The 26,481-nt window shown below is 42.8% G+C and overlaps 2 protein-coding genes and 1 long non-coding RNA gene across 4 annotated transcripts in view; 2 read left to right on the forward strand and 1 right to left on the reverse strand.

Annotated features, from left to right (window-relative positions):
- LOC116183237 (uncharacterized) overlaps nucleotides 1-5,377 on the reverse strand; it is a 35,035-nt gene extending 29,658 nt beyond the window's left edge. Inside the window, exon 1 of the long non-coding RNA XR_004147810.2 lies at nucleotides 4,926-5,377. This is a non-coding gene — a long non-coding RNA (uncharacterized LOC116183237). The remainder of the gene's footprint in view (nucleotides 1-4,925) is intronic.
- Nucleotides 5,378-5,601: 224 nt separating this feature from the next.
- On the forward strand, nucleotides 5,602-23,599 carry FRRS1L (ferric chelate reductase 1 like). Its single transcript, XM_021528769.2, has 5 exons — nucleotides 5,602-5,812; nucleotides 8,460-8,544; nucleotides 8,984-9,122; nucleotides 12,438-12,684; nucleotides 13,165-23,599. Exons 1-5 carry the CDS (start codon nucleotides 5,602-5,604, stop codon nucleotides 13,335-13,337), a joined length of 855 nt encoding a protein of 284 aa, XP_021384444.1. The 3' UTR covers nucleotides 13,338-23,599.
- Nucleotides 23,600-25,259: 1,660 nt separating this feature from the next.
- Nucleotides 25,260-26,481, forward strand: part of TMEM245 (transmembrane protein 245) — a 77,823-nt gene continuing 76,601 nt past the window's right edge. For both annotated transcript variants that reach the window (XM_021528770.2, XM_021528771.2), the window contains exon 1: nucleotides 25,260-25,880. In XM_021528770.2, coding sequence (XP_021384445.2) covers nucleotides 25,260-25,880 — 621 coding nt within the window. The remainder of the gene's footprint in view (nucleotides 25,881-26,481) is intronic.

The raw sequence follows: 26,481 nt of genomic DNA on the forward strand, positions 1-26,481 counted from the left end.
CCATTAACGTGGACTTCTTGGGTATCCAAAGCCCTCGGCATAGTTCATTTTCCCTAGTTTTTATGTGAACAAAAGAATAGATTTTTTTTAAGTCAGTGAAGCCACTTGTGCACCAGACTGGCTTCGCCATCTACAGGCATGCTTGGTACATAGTGACATGCAAGGAGGGAAGCTTGAGACAAAAGCTGGAATTTGGGCTGGAATTTCCCTTCCTCGCTGTGTAACTCACCCTGCCGCTCCAGAAACTTGTCCTTGCTATTGCTTAAGAACTGAGAAGTCTCACTTGCAGACCCACAAGTTTTCCAGTCATTTGCTTGTGATCAGCAGGAACGACTCCGGCTGCCTCACGCTCCTCGGACAGGCTCTAAGGGGTTCCCCGGGCAGCGTCGCCCCCACCCCCCTCCTGCTGGCAGAGAGGGAAAAGCCCAGTTTCCCGTGTTGCCGCCTTGATGGGGTATGTTTTTGGGGACCTGGCCGTGCCTCGGTGCCTTGGTGCCGCTCGGCGGCGGGCGGGTGCATTGCCAGCCCCGGTTCCCCCGGGAGCCGGCGGCGGCGCAGCTCGGGGAGCGCGGCTCCCGGGAGATGCTCGGCACAGCGGGCAGCTGCCACCGTCCCTGCCCGCCGCACCAGCGAAAACCGGCTGTCTCCTGCGGACACGCACATCTGTCTCCTCGATTCCTTCTCTCTCGTCTGCCCCTCCTTCCCCCTTTCCTCAAAAACTCCCCGAAGCTGCACTTGCGGCTGTAACGCAATGCGTTATTGCACTTGCGGAGGAGAGAAAGCACCTGTCCTGCAGCCCAAGCCCAAAAATTAGCGTAGACAGCATGGATGTATTTGGGCACGGGGCCAGCAGCACCAGGAGCAGCAGGGGTGAGCCGGATGCTCCATCCCTAAGCCAGATTTGGAGCATGTTTCTGGAGCCTGGGGGCTGCTCTTCACCTGCACTCCAACGACTTCAGGAGACAGAGAAAACCACAATTTATTCATGGGTTGTTTGAAACAAAGCATGCCCTCCAGGAGCCTGTGCTCAGGAGGGGGCAAGGCCCTGTCCCTCAGATTAGATTCCCTGGCTGAAGATGCCTCAGACAGGACTTACAGAAAACACTTTCACTGCAGAGGAGTAAGCCAAAAGGAGCTCCTCTGCTGCTTTCTCTCACCCACTTACATTCACCTAGAAGATAAGGGTATTATTATTATTATTATTATTATTATTATTATTATTATTATTATTATCATCATCATCATCATCATCATCATCATTATTATTGTTATTATTGTTGTTGTTATTAACTCCAAATTTTCTGTATTTGAACTGTGGAAAGGCTGTTTTAAATGGATATTTTCAAACAGGCAAACTTACAGGACTTTTAATAAAACTCTTCAGAGGAAGCTCATGAGGGAACAGTTTCTCTTTTTGGTTTTTTTTTTTTTTTCCTCATTTCTGAGTTCTTAAATAGTTACGATAAAATGACATTGTCACATGTGGAATTAATTGAATGAATGCTGCTTAAGCTCTTTAAAACCTTCCTAGTTAAGTGAACTCTCTGCTAATACCCAGGCCAACTTTTGCACAGTTAGTGGTATTTACAGGGAGGCCTCAGTGTAATGCCCTTTATTGCGAGTTCTAATAAAAGGCTGCTCTGTTTTGGCTTCTTATTAGAACAACACTATAAATAACCTCTTTGTAATGAGGGCTTGTTAAAAAAAAAAAAAAAAAAAAAAAGTGAAACACTTTGCTCTAGAACCTCCTGGTGGAGATTGTGCCACCATCTGGTAGCTCTGGCTTTCAGAGTAGGTATACATCCCAGAACTGCATTCCAGCTGGGGTAGCAAAGAGTGCCAGAAGGTAAAAAAACGCAGTCTTGGGAGAAAAGTTATAAACTACCTGATGTAAACCAACATGCACACACATAAACACCCAAACAAACAAACAAATAAAGCTGCAGTTTTCATATACCTTGGGAAGGGTCCATAGTGCTTCCTGAAGCAAAACTCGTGCTGATTTATTTCTGGACTTAGTCTTTAGATTGGTGTATATTATGCTTGTGGAAAAGAGCTTGGAGACATCATTTTTTCCTACATTAGATTAATTTTACAGAAAGAGTACTGTTGTGGGCAGTAACGGCACAATCATTCTTGAAGCAAGACCACATACATAACTCAGTGACAGCAGAAAATGAAAAATTCACCAGAGCTGAGCAAAAGATGATCTAAGGATCTAATACAGGTTTTATTTGGATGATAGCATATTTAGAGTTTATATTTTCTTGCCTTTCTTCAGAAGATCTGAAGCAATACCATGCTTCCAAAAAGCTCACTCATCCCTTTTGTGAGCTGCTTTCAGAAATAGCACACATCTGTTTCCTTTGTAATGCTTTGGTTTTTCAAAGGCAGTCACTTAGTTTTCACTTTTTTCATAGATGTACTTCATCTATTGGCATTTGACATGTTTCCCATCATCATTCTGTTTTGTAGACTGTGAAAAAGCTCTGCTTGCAAGAAATTCCTACTACTTTTTCTCCCATGTCTTAGTCTGAGTAACTAACACCACAAGCATGCCTCTGTAGAGTCCCAGGTGGTTAACTAGAGCATGGGATAAATGACTGCTAATGAAAACTTATGATTCAACAATTTCTCACTTTATTGTTGCTTAATAAAGAAAAGCCCAAGATAAATGATTTGTAGAGTAGATATATTCCCCACATTGAACACAAGTGTTGTAAGAGTTTGAGTAAACTGCATATGAATTATAAACTCTGGTTCAGGTTACTACAGATTTACTGTAAAAAAACTGCTGTCTCAGGAGTTATTTTCTCAGTCAGCACTGATGGATACATACTAATTTTTCAGTACATGTTGATTGGATGGAAATGACAGGAGAACTAAGATTTTTTTCTGAATGTCTGTTATATAAACTATGACTTACACCTGAAACTTTAATTTCTAGTCCAAAGGCCCCAAAAAGCATGAGCCTCCAGGGGAAAGGTGTACTGTGAATAACAAAAACAGCCAAGAAAGAAGGCACAGTGGGCCTCAAGGATAGGCTGGGGATAAATCTGGTCTCCAGTCGTGGGAAGACACCCACAGGCTGAGTGCTAGCACCATAGAATTGCCCAAGCTAGAGTAATTAACCATCCAAAGAATTTGACTGCTAGATTCCCCTGAGGCAGGAGGCAAGGGTGCAAGAAGTAGTGGAAATGCTCACATCTCTAATTGAGCAAAAGCAAGAAGACTCCTGCTGCCAGAGGATCTCAAACTTGTGGTTCTTACACTGCTGGTTTGCGTGTCTTCTGAGAAAGGCATTACAAGCAAGTGCAAGCTGAGAAATATGGCATTCAGAGAGTTCAGGCATTTGAGGGTTAAGGCTGCTCATACAATTGCAGTTTGGGCTCTTTCTGCTAATGCTTTTTTTTGATGACAACTTCAATTACCTAATCAGATAAGGAACTTTCCTGCAGTACTGCTGGCAGTGCTGGTAGTTGCAGTGTAGACCTTTCTGTCTGGGGAAGACTGAAGGTAGCCATTAGAGCTCCACCTGTCTCAATGTGATGTTGCTTCCTGTGAGCAACCCATTTTTGAGATAGGGATGACCTTCAGACAACCACGTAAGGTTCTACTAAGCAACAAAAAATTCAGCGGTATTTTAGTTTTAATTTTTAAGGATTTACTAGGAGGAAGGTCATTCTCTTAGCCATATCTTCACTTTAGACAATCAGTGCAGCTCCACTGTAATCACAGACAGATATCTCAGCTGCCAGATTTAAAATGATAGGTGTCATGTAGGCACAAACAATACATGACAAATATCCTAAGTGTTTACCATAACTGTGAAGCATTGCCCATATCACAGTGTGCTAAAGCCTGTTCCTAGGGAGGAGAAATCAGCATGCAGCTGACAGCTGCTCCCTTGCTGAGCAAATGCTTCTTCACAGGCACCACAACCCTCGGCTACATATTTCAAAAAGGGAGATGGGGGGCCGTCATCAGAGTTAATTATTGCCAGAAAGAATAAGTTGCTGCCTTACTTTCCTGTTAGCCTGATTTATAAGGGCTTTTCTGTTGCCATTTGTTTGCTTGTTTTCCACTAGCCTGCTAAATTTTGCCCAGCTCAGTATGGCAGAAAGAAGGGACTCAACATTTTGCAGTGGAGCTTGCTGTTGCTTTCCTATAGCTTTTTCCATATGCTGTGGAAAATGTGGAACATGCAACTGGTATTATTTTTTGCAACTTATTTTTTCCTTCTGTGTGGCTATTCCCCTATTTGCAGTAAGAAATAGCATGCTACTCCACCAGACTAAACCATGGAGATGTGAATTAACATCCTCCATATGATGCAGATGAACACACTCTGGTATGACAAGCCACCGGCTCAGCCCACGGGAATGAACTTATCCCTAATGCAGCCTAGGTCTTGGGCAGTCTCAGTGCCCCACCAAAAAGTAACTCAGTACAGTCACTGATACTAAAAAAAGAAAATATTTAAATGGAGGGTTACTTTAATTTCCAGAATATTACTGACTGCTGTGTGTTTTTCTTTCTCCCTCCCTCCTCCATGATGTTTTCCAGAATTTTATTCCAGACTCTCAGAGGAGGAAGTGTGACTATGCATAATAATATAAAAATGAAACTATAGTTATAACCAAAAGACAGCAATCCAAACCCAAGTAATGCAAGGCATGAAAGGCCATGGTTCCTCCATCAACTCATGGATCCCAAAGCACAGCAAGAATGCAGTTGTATGCTTAATTCCTAGTTGCAAGTCCAGCATCAGATACCAGAGCCCAAGACAACTTTGAAGGCAACCTGGGATTTCCTTCAGTCCTGCCAGGTTTGGAGTATATTGGTATTTCTGCACTTACATTGTATAAAATACAAAGCAAGAACATGCAATCAGATAGCAAACGCTCACTACCATGGGGTTTTACCTGAAAACAATGTTAAGTCGCGCTGTGTCTCCAGTCCCATCCCAGAAGCCATTAAAAAGAATAGTAATAATAAAATAAATTTTAAAAAACATTAAAACAGCTAAGTTTGCCCGGCAATTACTGAGCGAGATTTATCACGTCCTCTTGAAGCACATGCCAAGAGGCTTTAGTGAAACGAGGCCACGGGTGCAGCCAGGGATGGCTCGGTACAGCCTCTCGACGGCTGTGCCCGGCTGTGAGAGACGTGTCCGCGGCGGGGCTTCTGCTGGGTGGGGCGCGCTGTGGGATGCGGGAAATCAGTGATCCAGGGAAGGCCAGCGCGCAACCCGTCGGCAGCGGTCTCTGCGGGGACGGCTCGGTGCTGTGCCTGTGACCGCCCGCGCATCCCTCTCCGGGCGAATCCCTCTCCGGCCGCATCCCGTTCCCAACGCATCCCGCTCCCGGCGCATCCCGCTCCCGACGCAACCCGTTCCCAAGGCATCCCGCTCCCGCGCATACGCCGCCCCGACCCCTTTCCCCCCAACACCCTCCCACGCCGTCTCTTGGCCCTCCGGCACCGCCCGTTCCCGGGGCTGGATCCGCCCGTTCCCGGGGCTGGATGCCCCCGGCCGCCGCCCCCGCTCCCCCGCGGCGCCGCGCTCGGGCGCCGCCGCCTCCCCGCCCCGCCGCCGCCGCCATGGCGGAGCGGAGCCGCGGCGCTCGGCGGCGGCTGCCGCTGCTGCTGCTGCTGCTCCTGGCCGGCTCCGCCGCCAGCCCGGCGGAGGAGGGCGGCGGGCGGCGGGAGGCGGGCGGCGGGGAGCACGGCGAGGAGGCGGCGCGGCACCACGACTCCTCGTACGGCACCTTCGCCAGCGAGTTCTACGACCTGCGCTACCTCTCCGAGGAGGGTGCGGCGGCGGCTGCGGGGGCGCGGCGGGCGAGGGGCCCGGCGCGGCCGGGGCCGGGAGGGAGCGGCGGGCCGGGCCGGGCCGGGCCGGGCCGGGCGGGCGCGGGGCGGCGGGCGGGAGGCGGTGGCAGCGCGGTTCAGCACGAAGGCCAGCGCCCGCCGCCATCTTCCGCCGGCCCGGCCGCCTCAGCCGGCGCTGCCGCTCGGGGCCGGGGCCGCAGGGGGACCGGGTGCCCTGCCCGCTCTCCGCAGAGCCGCGCTCCAAGGGCAGCCCCGCACACGGGCAGCCCCGCACACGGGCAGCCCTGGGCACGGGCAGCCCCGCACACGGGCAGCCCCGCACACGGGCAGCCCCGCGCACGGGCAGCCCCGGGCACGGGCAGCCCCGCACACGGGCAGCCCCGGACACGGGCAGCCCCGCACACGGGTAGCCCCGCACACGGGCAGCCCCGGGCACGGGCAGCCCCGCACACGGGCAGCCCCGGGCACGGGCAGCCCCGCACACGGGCAGCCCCGCGCACGGGCAGCCCCGCACACGGGCAGCCCCGCGCTCGGGCAGCCCCGGACACGGGCAGCCCCGCACACGGGCAGCCCCGCACACGGGCAGCCCCGCACACGGACAGCCCCGCACACGGGCAGTCCCGGACACGGGCAGCTCCGGACACGGGCAGCCCCGCACACGGGCAGCTCCTGACACGGGCAGCTCCTGACACGGGCAGCCCCGCACACGGGCAGCTCCTGACACGGGCAGCCCCGCACACGGGCAGCTCCGGACACGGGCAGCCCCGCACACGGGCAGCCCCGCACACGGGCAGCTCCTGACACGGGCAGCCCCGCACACGGGCAGCTCCGGACACGGGCAGCCCTGGGCACGGGCAGCTCCTAAGACGGGCAGCCCCGCACACGGGCAGCCCCGCACACGGGCAGCTCTGGACACGGGCAGCTCCTGACACGGGCAGCCCCGCACACGGGCAACTCCTGACACGGGCAGCCCCGCACACGGGCAACTCCTGACACGGGCAGCCCCGCACACGGGCAGCCCCGCACACGGGCAGCTCCTGACACGGGCAGCCCCGCACATGGGCAGCCCTGGGCACGGGCAGCTCCTAACACGGGCAGCCCCGCACACGGGCAGCTCCGGACACGGGCAGCCCCGCACACGGGCAGCTCTGGACACGGGCAGCTCCGGACACGGGCAGCCCCGCACACGGGCAGCTCTGGACACGGGCAGCTCCTGACACGGGCAGCCCCGCACACGGGCAGCCCCGCACACGGGCAGCCCCTGGGCCGGAGCTCGGGTTGGGGGCGATCACCTTCCCACAGAGCGAGGCCAGCCGGCCACCCCTCACCTTCCCCTCTTGCACTCTCCCCCTTTTTACGGGCTGGTACCATAAAAAGGAGTCCTGGGGTGTGTGGGCTTCGAAAGGATGTTTGAGGCCCTAAAGTGTCAAGAAGCAGCGTGGTCGTGGGTTTTGGGGTGGGTTTTTTTTTTTGAATTTACAAATGGAGGAATGTTAACCACTTTTGCGCCTAAGCTGCATGGAAAACCATTTGTTCAATGGATTTGAAAATAAGTAAGGAGTGAGAAAATTGCATGTCCTGTGACCTGTGCTTCAGTAATGCACCACTACATGCTGCTGTGAAATTCTGCAGACTTATTTATGCAGGGTAATTTACCTGCCCTTGATAGAGTTAGTGTAACTGTGATTTGCAGCATGCTTTCTCCATTGTCTGAGATCTAGGAAAGTAAATCAGGGCTCCCAAATGCCCAAAGCTGTGTAGGTCAAAAGTTTGTGTGCTGGTGCTGTAACTAACTACAGTGTTCATTTCCTACTCAATGAAGCACTTTTCCTACTCAATGAAGCATGTTCAGAAGAGTTTCTAGTCCCACTTTGGTTTTTATCTGGATAAGTAAAAGAACATCCTATTAAAATATCTGTGCTTATGCAACAGACACCGGCTCCCACAAGCCAAGACTGAATAGGTCTGCTAGTAAACTTTCTCACTTTTTCTTTGGTGCTATAGTCCAGCAGACATGATAGCTTGGAATCATAACTCTCACTGCCCGGCTCTTCTATGTCTGCCTTCACAATTGATTGAAGGCCGTAACTGCAGGCCATTCCCTGCCCTGATGCTCTCTTACCTTTTACTGCAATGTGTGTTTTATTTTACTTCATAAAGGAGGATGTATTATAATATCTTTTCAGTATCAATTCCTATAGCTCTGCATCTGGTACCCTGCCTGCATTTATACCTAATGCTGTCTTTTATGGCTAAGGACTCAGTTCCCTTATGGATTTCCTGAGGGGACTATGAGTGCACAAGGAGAGCTGAGCAGAGATCCCTAATTGTTAGTTGCAATAGTCTATGGTCCTGCTGCCTTACATTTAACTTTTGCCTTCCAGCATTCTTCTCCTTCCTTGATGAATGTAGGAAACCTTAGAAAAGTTTTGTTTTCAGTTAGTCATGTTACTTTGTTACCTGGATCCAGAATTATCTGAGCAGTGGTTTTTGTACATAACAAAGTAGTCACTCATCTGAACAGTTCAGTTATCAGCAAAGTAAATGCTACTGGAAGATTTTCTCTTTAGTATTATTGATTTTAGTCCTTGTATTTTATTTGGTAATGGTTTATTCTGATCATACAGGTTACCCTTTCCCTACTGCTCCTCCTGTGGACCCATTTGCAAAAATCAGAGTGGATGACTGTGGAAAAACCAAGGGATGCTTCAGGTCAGTCTGAGATAAGAGTACAAATACCTTTATGTTTACAGATGCTGACTGATGATATTGGAGACTTTGGTTAGTTGTTCATAGTAATTTTAATAAATTTTTGTTATTTAAAAACATACAGCTATATTATTTGAGGACTCTATTTAAGAATACATGTCATAGTTATAGACCTACAGTTATTTCTTGTATTTTCATGAAGCCCTTAAAACACAGCACAAGGAAGGTCAATAAAGTAATATTTTGTGTACTGTTTGAATACTATACAGTAAAAGAGTAATAATTTCAAACAATTAATGCAACTATATGTCCAGCAGAATATATGCTTTATTGCCATTATACCAAAATACATTCTTTTATTTTTTTTCTTGCAAAATCTGAATTAATTTTCGTAGCAAGAGATTTCAAGGAAAAAGTTATGTATATTTCCAATTCCATTTAGGTATGGTAAACCTGGATGCAATGCAGAGACTTGTGACTACTTTCTAAGTTACCGTAGAATAGGTGCTGATGTTGAATTTGAGTTGAGTGCCGACACAGATGGCTGGGTGGCAGTGGGATTTTCCTCAGACAAGAAAATGGTAAGATATGTACAGTTTTTCATGTTGGCAATATACACACTTCCACATGCTAGGATATAAATGGTTTATGTACATTTATATATTTGATCGGTGAGAAACAGAACATATAAGGTGAAACTGGCTTGCTGAAAACAAAGCACCATTCAGTAGCACCCCTGGGAGCACTGCCTCACAGAAAACTGCTTTATCCTTCCTAGCATCTCCTTTCCCTTCTTCTCTGAGAACTACAACAGTATTTCAGTTCTGCTCTGAATGTTGGAATGTCACTAGCTTTTTGCCTTTTTATTAGAAAAGCCCTCAGGGATAAGCCAATTCACATGGAAATGTCCTGTTGCGCTTTATGTCAGTGTAATTTGGGCAAAAAACACATCATAAACTGAATAGCAAATAATTTTATTATTGAGAGAATCAGCTGACTTTCAGCAGTATAAATTTTTATTTCACTGCTTAACTTGGGATTTTTTTTGTTTCTTTCTTATACCTATGTGTTGTTCCAGGGAAGCCACAAATGTATGAGAAAATGACTCCTGCTAACTTAAAACATTCATACTCAAGAAGGCAGTCTTTTTAAAATTTCTTCTCTCTCCTTTGGATTGTTATTGGGTTCTGTTTTGTGCTTATTCCTGTACTTTTTAATTCAAAAGCTCCACTTTTCATTTTCAACGAGCAAAATAAAACATATAATGTGTGGACTTCAAAAAACGTGGGCAATAGATGACTTATGTTTTGCCTGTTATCTGTGGTAAAATTTCCAGGATAAAAATGCAATTTATGATGTAGGTGTTCATGCACAGAAACTCTCCTGAGTATATAGAGCAATACTGAACATATGTCCTAAATCCCAAGTCAAAGAAAGGACTGTTTTTGGTAGTGTTGAAAGTAGGAGTCTGAAAAAATACAGGAATTAGATGTCTTGGAATAGGACCCACAAAAAATTAATTGGAAGACTTACACTGACTTAGCAGCATTTTTATGAAATACCATCCTCCCAGATTGCTCTCCTCAATTCGCTGTTGTTTACACCTTTTGGGCCCAAAGCTGCAACGGTGTCCTTGGTTCTCAGCTGGAAAAAGATTGTTTTGTCTAACTAAGCTGTGAAGAGAACTTGCTAACACTTTATATGTAGTTCAGTTTTATATTCTAATGCAGTACAGAAGCTGTAAAATATGAAAGCTAAAACTTAAGGCATCATTTGACCCAAAATGAGAAATAGGAAGAAAATGTGTGGACAAGTGCTTCTCAGTCATTACTACATATGTTTTAATATGACACTGTAAATAAACACAATGATGTTAGAAGGTTTTTGTGTCATAAAGTTCACATCACAAGAAATAGTTTGTGGTTTTTATGTAAAGAACAATTTGGCTTTATAGCCAAATTTTGGGAAGAGTTTAGAAGCTTGCCCATCAATGCAGGTACTTGGCAGGGTTTTCAAAGCAGCTCAGCACCTTTAAGTATTTTTCCCCAAGATATCAGATTGTGTTACCAGTTTGTACCTCTGAGGTACCTGCAGTGGACCCCAGGATCCCACTGCCCTCCTCTCATCAGCCACTTGTAAAGCAGGCACAGCAAGCAGCAGGTTAAGTTTTGGTTTCCGGTAAAAAGAATAAAGGAAGTGTAATGTAAAAGTCAGCTGTGGAAGGAAGTGTGGCAAGGAAGTGTAAAGTAAAAGCCCATAAGTCAGCTGGGCTAAACCAGCTAGCATCTCTCTTCCTCTCTGGCTCTCCTGCTGACTTCATCTTTTTGTTAACTTTCAGGATATTTTGGTGTCCTGGGATGCCCAGGCTTAGATGATAAAATGGCTCTGGGTCAAAACAACTTAGCTCTGAGAAATGGGCTGTGCTTTAGAGGTCCTAATGAAAATGGTGTGACCTGGATAGCTTCAGAAATTAAGGAAAAAAAATCTACTTTGTGTCCTCAATAGATTTTTTTAAAGTCCTATGACCTATTTTTTTGTCTCAAATAACATTATGCTTTTCCACTTTCAGGCTTTTGTGCCTTGGCAGGATTTTGAAATGTCATTCCATTAACTGAGATTCAAAATGCTTTTTTCTTTCCTTTTTAGTTTTTTTCCCTTTGGTATAAAAACACCTTTATTTTTGCCTCTTTGTACTTAAGAATGAGGGATTTTTGCTTAGATATATAAAAGGTAAACTTGGGAAATAAGTTATGGAGAGCAATGATAATCTCACAACAGAGGCTGGAAAGGTCTGCAGCAGCACCAAGGTACAAAAACTGTTCAAGCATGTGTTTTACCTAATTGTCCCCTCTTTCCACTCACTTTCAGCACATCTTTTACAAATGCACATTGCAATATTCCCATAGTGCTGAAATATGCTCTTTTCCTCTCTTTTCCCTGTACTAAAGAACTGAGGGATGATCACACTAGAAAGCATCATGTCTTTCATCAGTACGACATATCAGAAAGATATGGGAGGAGTAGGGCCTATGTTTAATGTAGCACTGATAGCTGTGGCACTCATCCAGCTTGGATAGTGTTCTAATGGCTCTTGGTGCTAAGGCTTCTATGAGATAGTACTCCTGAAGTTCATGCTCATCCCTGTGCTCTACCACTCTGTCAGTCACCTTGAGTGCTTTAGTATTTCAATGAATGACCTTTACAAATAAGTGGCTCCTTCTTTCTTCTTTCTCTTGGTTCTTTGGTGGCTGTTTATGCTAACTGAAGAGGCACATATTGATTACTTTTTTTCTTTGTATCTTGTGATATACTGTATTCTGTTATTACTACATTTCTAATAAGAAATAAGAGATTTGAGAAATTATGTTCTCTGAGAAATTATGAGAAGACATTAGAAATTACTTACTGTAATCAATGCTATTATTTTCCCGTATGTAGTAGGTTTGTTTCCTCTGTCTCACTAAAGTATATTGGTTTTCTGTCCATGATTTGATGCAGTGGATTTTGTACACATCAGGGACTCAAGACTGCACCATTTTATGAAGCAGTATGCCAGAACTTCACAAATAACTAAAGAAAACAGCATTCCACAGATCAATCAATTATGTGATGTCAGAGTGATACCATATCCTACAAATATATGTTAGGTAAAATAACTCTTAAGAAAATCCAAAAGAGAATTCAAAGATAGGAAGGGTATGTAACTTGCTATGCACTTAACCTGCTTTTTAATCTTACTGAAGACATCTGGTTATTTGTGCATATATAACTTGGAAAGAAGGAAAGCTATTCAAGAGGTCTTGATCAGCTTTGAATAATTAAAATTATATACATAAATGAGGAAGTGTTTTATGACCCTTTTGTTTTCCATCTTCAAATTTTTTTTAACCTTGTAGGGAGGAGATGATGTTATGGCTTGTGTTCATGATGATAACGGAAGAGTTCGAATACAGCACTTCTATAATGTTGGGCAGTGGGCTAAAGAAATCCAGAGAAATCCTGCTAGAGATGAGGAAGGGGTTTTTGAAAACAATCGTGTAACGTGTCGATTCAAGCGTCCAGTCTATGTTCCCCGAGAAGAAACCATCGTAGATTTGCACTTGAGTTGGTACTACCTGTTTGCTTGGGGTCCAGCAATCCAGGGTAAGTTGATCTCACCAGCTGAGTTGATGTGCCAAAATTGATAAATGTCTTTCAATTACATTATTCTTACTAGACACACCCTCTCTCCCCACCCCCCGCCTTTTTTTTTTTTTTGTTATGAACTAAAATTTTGGCAGCATGAGGCTTAGCAATGGATAAAAAAAAAAGACAGGAATCCAATGTGTCTTGTTTTCTTGGCTATATCTCTACTATCCTCACTTCCTAAATCTGAATTTAGAAGAACTTCATAACTAAAAGTTCTTAATTTGTTTGAAGGATGTTTGTTGTTTAATTGAATTTAATTTGTTTTATTCAGAAATTTCATTTCAGAAAGCAAAAGAAATGAGCCTACTCCCTGACAGTGTAACATGGCATGCCTCCATAGGTTTGAAAATTGCGTGTCTTCCTACCTGTTCCTTCGGTAGAGTTATAGAAGAAATTGCATCTGACGTTATTTCTTTCTGTCCTTACCTGTTAAAGGTTCTATAACTCGTCATGATATCGACTCTCCACCTGTGTCAGAGCGTGTTGTCAGTATTTACAAGTATGAAGATATTTTCATGCCATCAGCTGCCTATCAGACCTTCTCTTCTCCATTCTGCTTGCTCCTCATTGTTGCACTGACCTTCTATTTATTGATGGGAACCCCATGACCAATGGAAAATAGCAAGAATTTGGCAGTGGAAGTTTCTCAGGATGGACGGCAATATGGATAGACAATGCATTTTTCTTTTGGAATTTATATCACATCACCATCCTCATCTAGCTGCTTTTGAACATAGCTTCTCAGACGAGTGAAATAACCATCTTCCTTGAGTGGCAGAGTGGTGACAAATCATTTAAGAAAATCAGTGAACACATAGGAGAATATTTTCAGTGTTGTGATTACTTGCTTGAGAAAAAATGAGACTTTTGTAAAATCTATGTCTGTCTGTGTGTGCGTGTGTGTGTGCGTGTGTGTGTGTGTTTGGGAGGGATGCCTGTATGTGTGTTTAGGTGAATTTAGTGATGGACATCTTATCAAATAACAAACTTGCCCTCCATATTGCTACAAAAAAGCAAATTTGGGAAAACACTGCAAAGCTGTTTGGTACTTCTAGAGTGGAGGGCACATCTCCAAGTGCAGTTTCTAATCTTAAGATCTGGAAACCAGCAGAGCAGGATAAAACCTGTCCTTCAGTAGTGGATAGTTCTCCCAATTTCTTTTTTTTTTTTTTTTAATATTTATCAAAGTGTACTTGCTCTAGTACTTTCCAAAACTAAATTTGCATATTCAAGCATTAGCATGATTTTTTTTTTCAACAGAAGGAGGTGATGAATATCTTTATTATGTTTCAATAGCCTTTTTGAAAGAAATACCTACCTCTTTAAAGAGTGAGGTATAAAGTTATTTAAACAAGGGGAAGGGAGAATACAGCAATATAAATTCTCCATACATAGGAAAACCGTGTGTAAAACATGCAGAACATTAAAGTTCCCAATAAGCCATAGGATGTCCTCCTAAGAGATTAAATCAATTTTTCTCTTTTTAAGGAAAAAAAATTGCTGTCATGTAAATATATTTTTACGTAATTGTGCAGTAGTATGAAGTAATCTCTTCTTCTGTGTTGTATGCCACTAAATCCTGTTCATGTTAAGGGTGACTATGGGCAGCTGGTGTTATCTTACAAAGACATATAAATGAGATTACTTGTAAGGAAAGACAGGGATTAATAAGAACAGCAGTATCTTCAGTATCTTTTGTTCATCAAATCACTGCTAAAATATAGGTATTGTAAAAAAAGATGAACTAAAAAATAAATACATTTGCTGTTTTTATCACCAATAAATAGTACAAGAAGAATGCTAAATATTACAGAGATGAAAAGTCAAAATGCATTTCTGAGCCAGAGACTATAATAAAAACTTGGAGTGAAGAATTTCTGTTCTTCACATAACAGGAAGTGTATGACGTGTTTACATGTAGCAGTCAAATGTATTTAGGTAAGGTTACTCATTCACTTTCCAACTTATACTAAAATTCTACTTAAGTAGAATTAAAATATAAGGAGTGCCAAAGTTTTATCTAATGTGATACACTTGAGGACTTCCTAGCATAGAATCTGGTAAAGTATATGTAATGTAACTTCTTTCTATTCTCATTGCTGCATGGAGTATAAAATGATTAATTAGCCTGGTTGGGTTTGCATCATTATTCACAGATTGATGTCTGTAGACTTAAGTTTTTTTAGACTTAGAATTCTTCAAACTTATGCTTAAGGTATATTAATTAGATTGAAGATGAACTTATCTTCATACAAACACTTTATCCCTATTTCAAAAAAATTGATTAATATTTTATATTTTCACTGATGTCTTTAAGGATTTGTTCACTTAAAATTACTGGACTAGAGTTCAGGAAAGGGAAGAGAAATTCATAAGTGAACTTCTAAAGTGCATACAGAAGCTTTATTTAGTGTAAATTACTTCTCTCAGGTTGGTTAACTTACTCATCATCTGATCAAGTAGAGACCACCTAATAAGGTCTGCTTTGGCCCACAACAGCTGTGTAATTTAGCCTTAAGTTTGGCTGGAGCAGATAAGAAGAAGCCTGGATAATGAGCTTTACATTCAGCAAACAGGTGAAGTGAAGAAATCATTAGGGTAAATTCTTTCAGGCAGCTGAGATATTGCAGTTCTTTCTCAAAGCCTGAGGGTTGCTTTAGTTTATGGCTTGGTTTTTACTGTTTCAGCCATTTACTTATTACCCACTAAAGGGCTAATATAATTATTTAAAGGTACTGAACTTGCCAGTTTGGCTTCTCTTTTCTTCTTTAATAGAGCTCTGGATTTAGGATAGGCTGGTTGGACCTGAGCATGCAGGTATGTTATAGATGACAATAATAATATCAAGGTAAAATTGTGTGACAACTGTCAATCTGCTTTCAATGTATAAGGAGTCAGATGTGGTTAAAGTTCAGGATTTGAAGCAAGAGCAAAGTATTTTACATTATTTTTTATTACTTTGTCAGATTACTTGTCAGTGTGCTGTGTTTTTGTTGTATTTTTCTCTTGTTGAAGTACTAGCAGAAATGTGCACTTCTAAAAAATCTTTCAACTAAGCTTCACAGTACTTAATTAGCCTAATAAAGTGTTTCTAATCAAAGGGATGACATAAAAGGCCACAAGAAGCAGCAAAACAACCTATTATCTGGCATCGAAATGGATGGTTGAGTTTAGCTCTGAGTTTATCTAAGAGTTCCTCTTCACAGTGGGAAAGTCAGGACTGTGGAATTCAAGTTGACAAACAATGAAGGTATGAGTATCTAGAAGTTGGTATTTGGGATGAAATCTGAGGAGAGAAAGGTTACAAGGGAAACATGGTATGTAAGTTTGTACAATACTTGGTAAGTCTTAATATTTGAGTGGGCATAGTAACTTCTCATGGAGACTATTTTTGTTTTCACATGTTGTCTTCTTGTTTTTCTTTTTAATACTGAAAAGCAAGATTTATCCCTGTTACACAAAGTTACTATAAAGTAACAGACTTCAAAGTAATTTTTGATTATGGCATTTCAAATATTTTTTGTTTATTATTTTTTCTAACTGACTGGTACTAACACAAACTAGAAGAAAAGGTGTGCTTTGGAAAAGGAGGCAGATATTTCCCTCTCCAAGTAATTTTTTGTTTCTGTAGTGTGATTACTACCAAACAACTATTAAGGAACACATTTCCTAAGTGCTTTAATTTTAAGAATTTCTTTCTGTACAATGACTTCATAGAGAGGCATTGAGTTTAAAGAGGGCATATTTAGAATATTGTGTATGGAAATTTGACTGTGGTTACTAATTAGAAAGGATTTTTTTTTTTTAATTTTTTTTTTCCTATTACTGGTATCAAATAACTGGGTTATTTTAGGTAGAGGTGAGATGCTAATTTGTTTCCCCCCTCAAAAAAAACCCAAAACCACCTGATTTGGTTATGTCATTGGATAACTGGTGATAATGCCTTCTATTATTACAAGTGAAGTATTCTGTTTTTGAAAGAGAACATATTGTTGAGAAAAGTTTGAACTCCCTCTGTGGCCTTCTTTGTCTTGATGGGTTTTGCACTACTTGGATAGTAAGAAAATAACACTTGTGGACTCCCTAATTTGAAGAAACCCCCAGTTTGGCTTAAATGATGTTAAAGCTGTGTTTGGCACTGACTTTCCCAATCTTCAGTACAGGGATTGAAGAATGACTGGGGTGTGGCGTACATCAGCATGGCATCCAGGCAGTGGTCTTGAAGCTCACTTGGGGCACCATATCCTGGGTCTGAACCAACAAAAGAGCCCTGTAACTGCCTCTGTGTACTAAACAGCTGCACAGTTATTTCTTAGTTACTGCTATAACTAATACAACTGCTATAAGTTTAAGGGAAGACACAGGTCTTCCTTTTCTTTTTTTTTTTCCTTCTCCTTTCTCATCCCTCCAATGCATGAGACATTTGTAAAAAAGAAAATTATTCCTGTTTTAAAGGGTAGCTCCTCTGTCTGGTCTTTCAGGTATTTTCTGTGTCTGTTGGAAATTCGCACTCTTCAGTACTCCAGAGGCAGAATTAAAGTTTATATGCAAGTTATATAACTTTAATAGCATTTAAATGGCATTTTGTGACTCTGTGGTTTCATTGATTTGGCACACTTGGTGTAGCAGGTGTACTTCTCCCCACCCTCCTTTTGTTTTAGCAGCTCCAAATAATTTCCCCAATGTAAAGTATTTGATAATAGACATAACAAGAAGGAAATATGTATTTCAGAGAATTACAAAAGGCCTAATACCAGTTATTTTCATAAGTAACTATTCTGTTAGTGCTTTATACAAATGATGACTTTGCATAGAGCCTTAGATTTATGATAGGATAAGAAATACTTTTAAATATTACAGTGTTTCAGTGCTTCATGGAGCTATGGACGTGCATAGCTTACATGAATTGATGTGATCCTTTTCAACCCCATGTAATGAAACTGGCAAAGCAGTTTGCTTGGATGCTACACAGTGAGCTGTTGGTGACTCCAAACAGTTTGGAACAGAGGAATGGAGAGACCAGTAGTAAGGACAAATAACAGGGAAAGGGAACGGAATGGTTTTGGCATACTTCCTATTTTTGTATAAATTTACATGTGGCAGTGCCTGTCTGGCACTCTTTATCCAAGCAAATATTACTTGATATAGGGTTAGGAAGGAATAGAGACTGACTTCAAAGATATTTTTGCCTTTAGGCAGGTCCCAGCTGTTTAAGGGCAGATGTGGGCATCAGGTAAGACCATGGCACAAGATGTCCTCTGCTGTCAAGCCCCAAGTTAAGAGTTGGAGGCTTGATCTGGCCTTCAGAGGTACAAAAACCCAGCAAGACCCCAGAGGCAATACTGCAGCAGGGAGTACCTGCTCAGTTGGTAGAATCGTCAGTGAGCAGGTACTCCCTGCTGGCTGCAGTCTCAGAATCAAAAGCTGTGGGCTCTAAATCTTAACAGCTTTGTACATTAGGTCCTCCAATTAAAATTTAATTCTCAGTATTTCTGTAGCAGTCTCTTTGGGCAGCTTTTCCTCAACCTGCCCAGGACAGAGATGGATCTTAACAGGAAGATTTATAAAGAAAATGTCAAGTCCTTGTGCACAAAAATTAATAAATAATTTTTTAACCATATTCCAGCTTTTTACATTTTTTTCTTTATCTGGTTATTTATATGCAGTTTTTATGTTGAGGTATCTGATTTTTGCAAATACTTAGTTAGATTTAGGTAAGCTTCCTTTTCTAAACAATTTTTATTAATGTGAAGAAATCACTTTGGTAACTTTTTTCAATTTTCACAGTAGGTTTGATAAAATTATATATGCTTAAACATGGTTACTTAACTTGCCTAATTTGGGCTCAGATAGTGAGGCAAAAGCAGTGCAATTTTGAAATGTCAGAGAGGATGTGTGCAGCTTATGGATTTGATAGGTGTGAAAATGCAGACTTAAAAGATATTACTTGCTTTGAAAGTCAATGTTATAACTTGGCAGTAGCAATGAATATGCTGTAAAGAAAGGGACAGATTTTTTTTCCCTTGGATTACTGTGATAGTCTATGAATTCTAGACTATCTCAAGTTGGAAGAAATCCATATGGATCTTAGAGCCCAAAACCCACCGTGCTCCTCACAGGACTGCCTAAAACTAACCCACATGACTCAGAGCATCATCCAGATGCTCCTTGAACTTCCCTGTTCCAGTGACTGGGCACCCTCTTAGAGAAGAATCTTTTCCTAAGGTCCATCTGAACTTCCCCTGACATGGTTCCATAGTAATTCACAACTGTTGCTTTTGACCTTTCTCTGTGTTTCTTAGCTAAGTAGCAATGTTCTTCCAAACCAATCTGAGGTTGGAATAAGTGCAGGACTTCACATCCTGTATCTTAGAACAGCTGCTGCACCACATAGGCTCGTTCTGATCTGCAATTAAAGGCTAATTAGGAATGTCCTTACAATATGAACTTTCATGTGCATTCTTAAGACGTTTTCTATAAAGGTGTTTTACTCTTTATAGACTAGAGCATTATAAAATTACCAGTACTTTTCTGAGCTATTTCTAAATGATTCTTAAATTAATATTTGCATTTTTGAAGAAGTAATTGGATTTTTCAGAAGTGCTGAGCAGCTGCAAATCTATTATGGCTCCAATGCTTACTCAGGGATGTGAACATTTTATGGTAACTTGTGATTTAGCTTCATATCTCTCTTAGTTTTGACATTGAGTTTCATTTGCTATGGTGGTATTGTTAGAAGTAAATAAATGAAAAATTCTATTAGGTTTTGTGCAAAGGAATAAAAATATTCCTGCTGTTTTTTCACAACAGTGATCTGTAAGGTTTAGATAATGAAATGCATTATTCACAGAATTAATGTTTAGGCAATGTGATTTAGCTGAAGGTATTTGTGCATGCATGTAAAGTCTGAGAATTATACAAGATAGGCTAAATTCTGCTCTGGAGACAAGACAAAACACAGAACCTTACACCTCCCTGACTCCTAGCTGATTTTGGGGAGACAGAATGATTGAGGAAGAAAATATATAAACCTGAGATATTACATGTGTGGGGATATTACATGTTTGCAATTGTTATATACATACCTTCTTTCTTCAATACAAAAATTAGCCTCACAGTCTTAGATGTATTACAGTCTTTTTTTCACTTTTTTTCATACAAGCTGTAACAAGAATAAGTTCAATAAGTCAAAAGAATGCTGTCATATAGAGTATTAGGGTAATAGGAAAGGAAGAACAGATGTCACAGTTAAACCTAGGAGGAAGAAAAATCTTATTTAACTCCAGAATATGGTATCTGCTTCTGAAATAGTTGACTCCTCACATAGAAAGCAATGGGTTCTTTTTCAATTTTTTACCTTTGGTGATATGAAACAAATGACAAATATGGAAATATAAAAAACTACCACAATAGAATTTTTAAAGCTGGAATTATGATTTAAGTCTTGACAAAGAGATTCAAAGATGAAATTTCAAACCTATTAACTCATTATAAAAATGCAATAGTGGGACCTTGACATTTGTATGTGATGTTCCCAGCTTTTATTTAGGCAGATATATTTTTTAGCATGTTGAGTTCCATTTAGGTTATAACTGATGCCTGATGTGTCTTGGTATTTCTGATGTATATATCCTGAGATCTGGTTTGCTTTAACCTCTTTGCAAATAAGTAGTCTGTCATAATTGTGTGAACTCTTGCCACTTGTTTCTTATTACATGAAGTATAACGGTTGAACCCAAAATGCCATCTCTACCTTTTTACTTTATTCAGTTCTTTGTCAAGACTAATATACAGATAAAACATACAAATAAGAGACTTCTAACTATGGTGTTAAGTAGTGTTCTGCATTCTCTATGCCAGGCTTCATTCTGTATGCCAATACCCAGCAGCCATGTCAAGTCAATGAGCATTTGGTTGGATAGGAGTGCAGAATGGAGGTTTTGTAGTCCAGAAGAATTTGCCAAACTTCTTTGTGTTCTAGTCTTTTGAGCAAAAATAACACTGAATGAATAGATAATGAAATTACAGTGACCTATGGGACTACTTTACAATCAGTGCATGCCCTAAAGTGTTGCTTTGTAATATCTGTTTTATACTAAATGTTGGTGTTCAAGTGAGCCTTGTTAACTATCTGACAGTGACAGACAATGATATTTATAAAACTGTTGCAATAAATGCCTTTTTAGTCTAAGAAAATGTGTTGCATGGCATTTATAAAGGGGGGAAAAAAGTTTCCATGAGGTTAAAGAAGTCTCTATGCTGCCTATGTTAATAATTCCTTCCTGTGCCATGGTCTTGAATTTATTAGCCTGACTAATTCCATTTAAGTCAATGAGGCTGGTCATTAGCGAATTAACAGATGTTAGAAGACTGCCTTTTTTTCTTTTTTCCACTATGTGAATCACAATGAAGCTGTAAGTAAATGTGATCATTTCTATTTTAGCAAAGTATTAACCACATTGTCAATTGCTGTAAGTATGTGAAATTTAGAGGTTCCTCTGGTGACATCTGTGCTGTGTTCATGTAACTATTTGATACAAATATGATCAAGTTGCAATATTATAAATTTGGTGTTCTTTATCTGCTGTCATCACTGCCCTGTTCCTTGGCCAGAATGGCTTCTGAAGCACCCAGGACAGGCTTTTGCAGAAAAGAAGAAAATTAAACTATCTTAGAAATTGGCAACAGAGGGGAGGAAGTGCCATGATACTCAGTAAGCAAAAGCAGCTGTAGAAGTCTCTCAAACAGGGATGCTTCAATTTCTAAGATCTCTCAGGTTTGAGCAGGTATTTTAGCTCCTTACTCCTCCTTACTGTTGCACTGGGAAGAAAAGTTGGCTCAGGGCAACAAGAAATGTATTGCTTTTACACCGTTTGTTGTGTTTGTAGTATTATTGCAATCCTGTAGCTACAGGCTGCAAAAAGGATGGATCTTGCGTGTGTCAGCTACTTGTGCACTGTCCAAGCCATCATGATCAGTAGAGGCATTATATATATCAAATAGTTTTAAATTATATTCTGTTTGTCTTGCATTATGTGACTGCTGACAGACTGGTGAGGAATTTGTCACAAACACGATGAATTGCAAACATTATTCTGTTATTCAGACCTCTGTATATCCAGCTGTTGTTCTGTGCACACAGCTATCACGTGGGATAACCATGAAAGATAGTGCTCTGGATTTTGTCCATCCACTGGTGCTGTTTTGCATGCTTTTTCCAGTGATTGAACATTTTTGTGTCAGTGCTATTGACTACTCTGCCTTACAGCCATGCATTTCATTTCCCTTGTTAACTGAACAAGATTCACAGTCTTCTGTGTGAATCATTCAAGAGTCACTCTGCTGATAATTTTGTACACTTTAGCTGAGATGTTGAACAAAGTTGTTTCTGCAATAAAGTTAGGCTGTAATTACTGGGTGCAATCAGACATGGTGTTCCCAAGGATCGGTTTTCATTTTATTTTCACCAATATTTTGTAAATTACATTTAATTTGGAGCTTTCTCATCTTAGCAGTTGATCTGGATAAAAGAATAATTTTTTCATTAGCCCAAAATGCAAAGGTATATGCAGATGACCAAAAGATGCAAAGTTTGTATCTTAAAATCATTGACTTCAACTTTTTTTTCTTTGCCTCTGGTTCTAGTGAAACTATAATAATTTGCATTAAGTATTTTTCATTGATCTGAAGATGGTATTACTTTGTCATCAAACTGGGGTGCATTTATGAAATGAGGTTAACCTCAACTGAATGTTCACAAATGTTCGGTAACAGGTTCAAACAAATAAACTCTTTCATGCAGGGAGAGTTATTTTCTATACACAGGCCAGTACTGACACCTTGTGGCTTTGTTCCTGACTTATTTCATAGCTTTGGCTGTAAATAATGATTAACTTGCAGTTGTTGGCATTGTCTATCTCCTTTGCTTTGTGGCCACCTCATTTTGGTATCATGTGTAAGATAGCTTGGAACTTTGGTCTGTGTTGACTTGCACATCGAGTGAATAAAGAGCTAGAGGTGTCTCTGACCTCTTGAACAGGACTTGAAAGGTGTCAGTTCAGAGCACAAAATCATGGGTGCTAGTACAGAAACAGAAGTTACAAGTTTCTTGTTTACTAATTAATACCTGATTTTTATACTTCCCTCTACATAGGAGAGCACCAAAGACTGTCAGTACTCATCACATGTGCTTTTAGGTGCATACGTATTTTCTCCACTGAAGTGAAAGCATTCTTTTGCTGCCCTTTTCACCCTTGAATTCCAAACAGGAAAAATACAATAAAAGAAATCGTTGTAGAATTTCTGGCAGTGTAGGAGCCTGTTAAGTTGCTATTTGAAATCTGTTGTGGAGTTAAGCTTTAGGTGCTGGGGTGTGTCTTGTGAAGATCACACATCCTCCCCTCAGTTGTCAAAGATTCAGAGATTGTTTTCTGATGCTTATGGGTCATGTCCCTGTTCTTAAGTGATCCTGTTGTGGTGATATATAAATTAGAAATCTTTATTTTATTGCATTATTGGGTTTCCCCCCCCCCTTTCTAATATGTTTAGTTGTTTATAATGGAGGGTGAAAAAGATAATTGGAAAGGAAAGGTCTTAAACAGTAGGGACCAGATCCTTGGCTTATGTAAAACAATATTTATAGCTTCACTCAAGTCAAGGAGGTGGCATTAATTTCTGTTCCTGCAGAACATGGCTGACTGAGACTCTTACGAAAAATCAAAGGAATAAGGATGTGCCTAACAAGATTTGATTTGCTGGTATCTCTGTTTAGCTAGCAGAAGGATTAGAACTCTCCGCTCTTCCCCTGTGTAAATCTTAATTGACACTTGCTAATTGAACTTTAATGCAATAAAGGTATTGTAATAAGCAATTAGAGTTTGGCTTCTGAACTAAAGAGAAAAGTTCAGGTAATGATGCATTCTTGCTACCTATTTCAGCACCCTGCCAGGAGGCAGATCTATCTGATTAAAGAGGTGTGAGTGACAGTATCAGTTTAAGGTTCAATAAAAGCTTCTTGTATGGACAGCTGCTTATAATGCCTGATCAGGATCAAACAAAATGCCTGTAGGTTTGTAAGAGCTTTTATGGCATAAAATTAAAGTACTTTGTTGAACCTACACATGATCTATTCAGCAAAGGGAAAAACGAGGAGCTGCAGGAGCTCAGAAGAACCCTTACAAGTGTGAACTTCTGTGTGACTGGCAGCAAAGGCTTTGCAGGGACAAGCCAAGACTGCAGTGCCAAACCTCAAAAACTGGCTTGGGCCCAGCCCCATCTATGGTTTCAGGAGGCAACACAGTCACAGGAAGCACTGCTGTGGGAAAACCTCTACCTTTTACCTTGATATTATGATAGGAATAGGTCACATCTAGCCATTGTCTTGGTATTGCTCTACGTTTAAAAGCTAGGTATGACTAGGCATAGAATTCCCACTTTACAAGTTAAAGACAATTGTGCTCAGGATAATTTCAGCTTTTTTACATCTGTCATGCAAGAAATGCTCCACTAAAGTCCTCATGGACTCCAATCTACACATGAAGTTATATAAACTTGCATGTACATGCTAAAAAATACAGGGTTTTTTTTTCCTCTTTATTTTATATCTGTGCACTTTTTATATGTTCATGGCAGCATTACAGATAGCTTTAGTACCTTCTGAAGGCTTGTCTTCAGCCATGGAAGGAAAACCGAGTAGCACAGTGCCAGCACTGAGGCTAATTCAAATGCCATGGATTTTGGCCTTTGAAAAACTTGCTCAGACCATGTGTATTTATTACAGATGTATTTAGATCACCTGCAAAATGTTAGCAGTTGCCTTCATGCTTGCACTCGGGCATTTGGTGTATGCCAGCTGCAGGAATTAGCTCCTCTCTAGATTATTTGCAAATAGCATTTGATGGTACAGTGTCATAAATGGCAGGTCTAAAAACCCACACAGCACAACTGCTTCTTCAGTGGGCCTGACTGCCAGTAAAAGAGCAGATGCTTCCTTGTTAAACAACTTGTTGCCAGAACATGTTCAGACGACACAAAATTCTCCAGCTGGTCTAACCAGTCTTGCTCTCCACCATGCAATGACACTGCAGATCTCCGAATTTGCTCCGCTCCCCGAGACTAGAGCAGCAGCAGGGAGAGGAGAGGGTTGAGCGAAGGAGGACGGGGCTGCACGTCTGGGATGGGGATGAGGCTGGGCTCCTCCACGCCCAGCCTTTGGCCGCGTTCTGCAGCGGACGCCACGAAGGCGCAGTGCAGGCGCGGCGGGGCCCGGGGAGGCTCAGGGCCCCCCCACAGCCCCGCCGGTCCTGCCGGGCAGCGGGAGCGCGGCCGCCGCCCTCCCGGAGCAGAACTACATTTCCCAGCTCGCTTCCCGGCCGGCGCCGCCCCTTTCCCGCCCGGCTGGGCGCACGCCCGGAGCCGCGAGGCGGCGGCGGCACTACAGCCCGGGGCCCCTGCGCGCCCTCGGGCACGACCGCCCGGCCGCTCCCGGCCGCGCTCCGCGCCCGCCGGCGGCCGCCGTGCCCGTGCCCGCCATGGCTGACAGCGCAGAGCCCGCCGCCGCTCCCGCCGCGGACGCGGGTCCCGCCGCGGCCCCTCCGGGCTCGCCGGTGCGGGAGCGGCGGGCGGGCGGCTCCCCCGGCGCGGGCGCGGCCATGCCGCGGCTGCCGCTGGGCGGCCAGGGCGGGGCGGCGGGAATGTCGCTGCCGCGGCTGGAGAAGCCGATCAAGCAGGCCTTCTACAACACCGGCGCGCTGCTGTTCGCGGGGCTGTGTTGCGGCGCCGCCGTTCTCGTGTACTTCATCCTGGAGGCGTTCCTGCGGCCGCTGCTCTGGGCCGTGCTCTGCGGAACCTTCCTGCACCCCTTCAAGACCTCGCTGACGGCGCTGGGGCGGCGCTGGCTGGGCCGCCTGCACCGCTCCCGCACCCCGGTGCTGCTGGCCGCCCTCCTGCTGCCCATCTGCTTCGCCAACTACGGCGTGGAGGCGCTGGGCGAGCAGGTGCTGCGGCGGCGGCGGCTCCTGCTGCTGCTGGGCGCCGGGGGGCCGCTGCTCTACGGGCTCTACTGCCTGGGCAGCTCCCTGGGCGTGCAGGTGCTGCTGGCACAGGCCGCCCGCATCATCTGCCAGGGGCTCGACTACTTCAGCAGCCAGTGGGTGAGTGTGTGAGTGACGGTGTTCCGTGCTCTAGGCATGTCCCGCTTCTGGAGATGCTGTTGAGTCAGAGGTGATTCGGGCGAGTTCTTGGGTAAACATCGAGGCTTATTGAAGTTTAAGGTGTTGCGAAAAGTGTTGCAAAATAGCAGCGCAGCTCCAAAGTGACCCGGGATGGGGGAAGGCATCTTAAGGTTTATTTCTCAGTGTACGGTGTAGGATTTTCTTTTTCTTCTTAGCGTATCAAACAATGCAAACGCAATTTGAAGGTTATAAAGTAAAGCCGTTTAACTTACAAATGTTACTGATGGTAACAAATCCTGTGGGACTGCTTTTCCCTGTCTTCTGTTGAATACGTAGGATAGTTAGAACTTTTGGCAGAGCCCTTTTACACTTTGTTAGTTATAACTGAAAATACAAAGAGTGCTACATATCAGAAGCCAATGGATGTGTGAAAGATCAGATCAGTAAGTTGTACTTTTGTTAATACTGGTGTACAACTGGCATGCTCAGATTTCTTAGTGTCAAAGACTTTTCAAAGCGGCTCTAGTTTTTAAACAAACAAAGTATGCCCTTTCCCTACGTAACAGTGCTTCTGAATGGG

Source organism: Lonchura striata, chromosome 1 (assembly GCF_046129695.1).
Source record: "Lonchura striata isolate bLonStr1 chromosome 1, bLonStr1.mat, whole genome shotgun sequence".
NCBI lineage: Eukaryota > Metazoa > Chordata > Aves > Passeriformes > Estrildidae > Lonchura > Lonchura striata.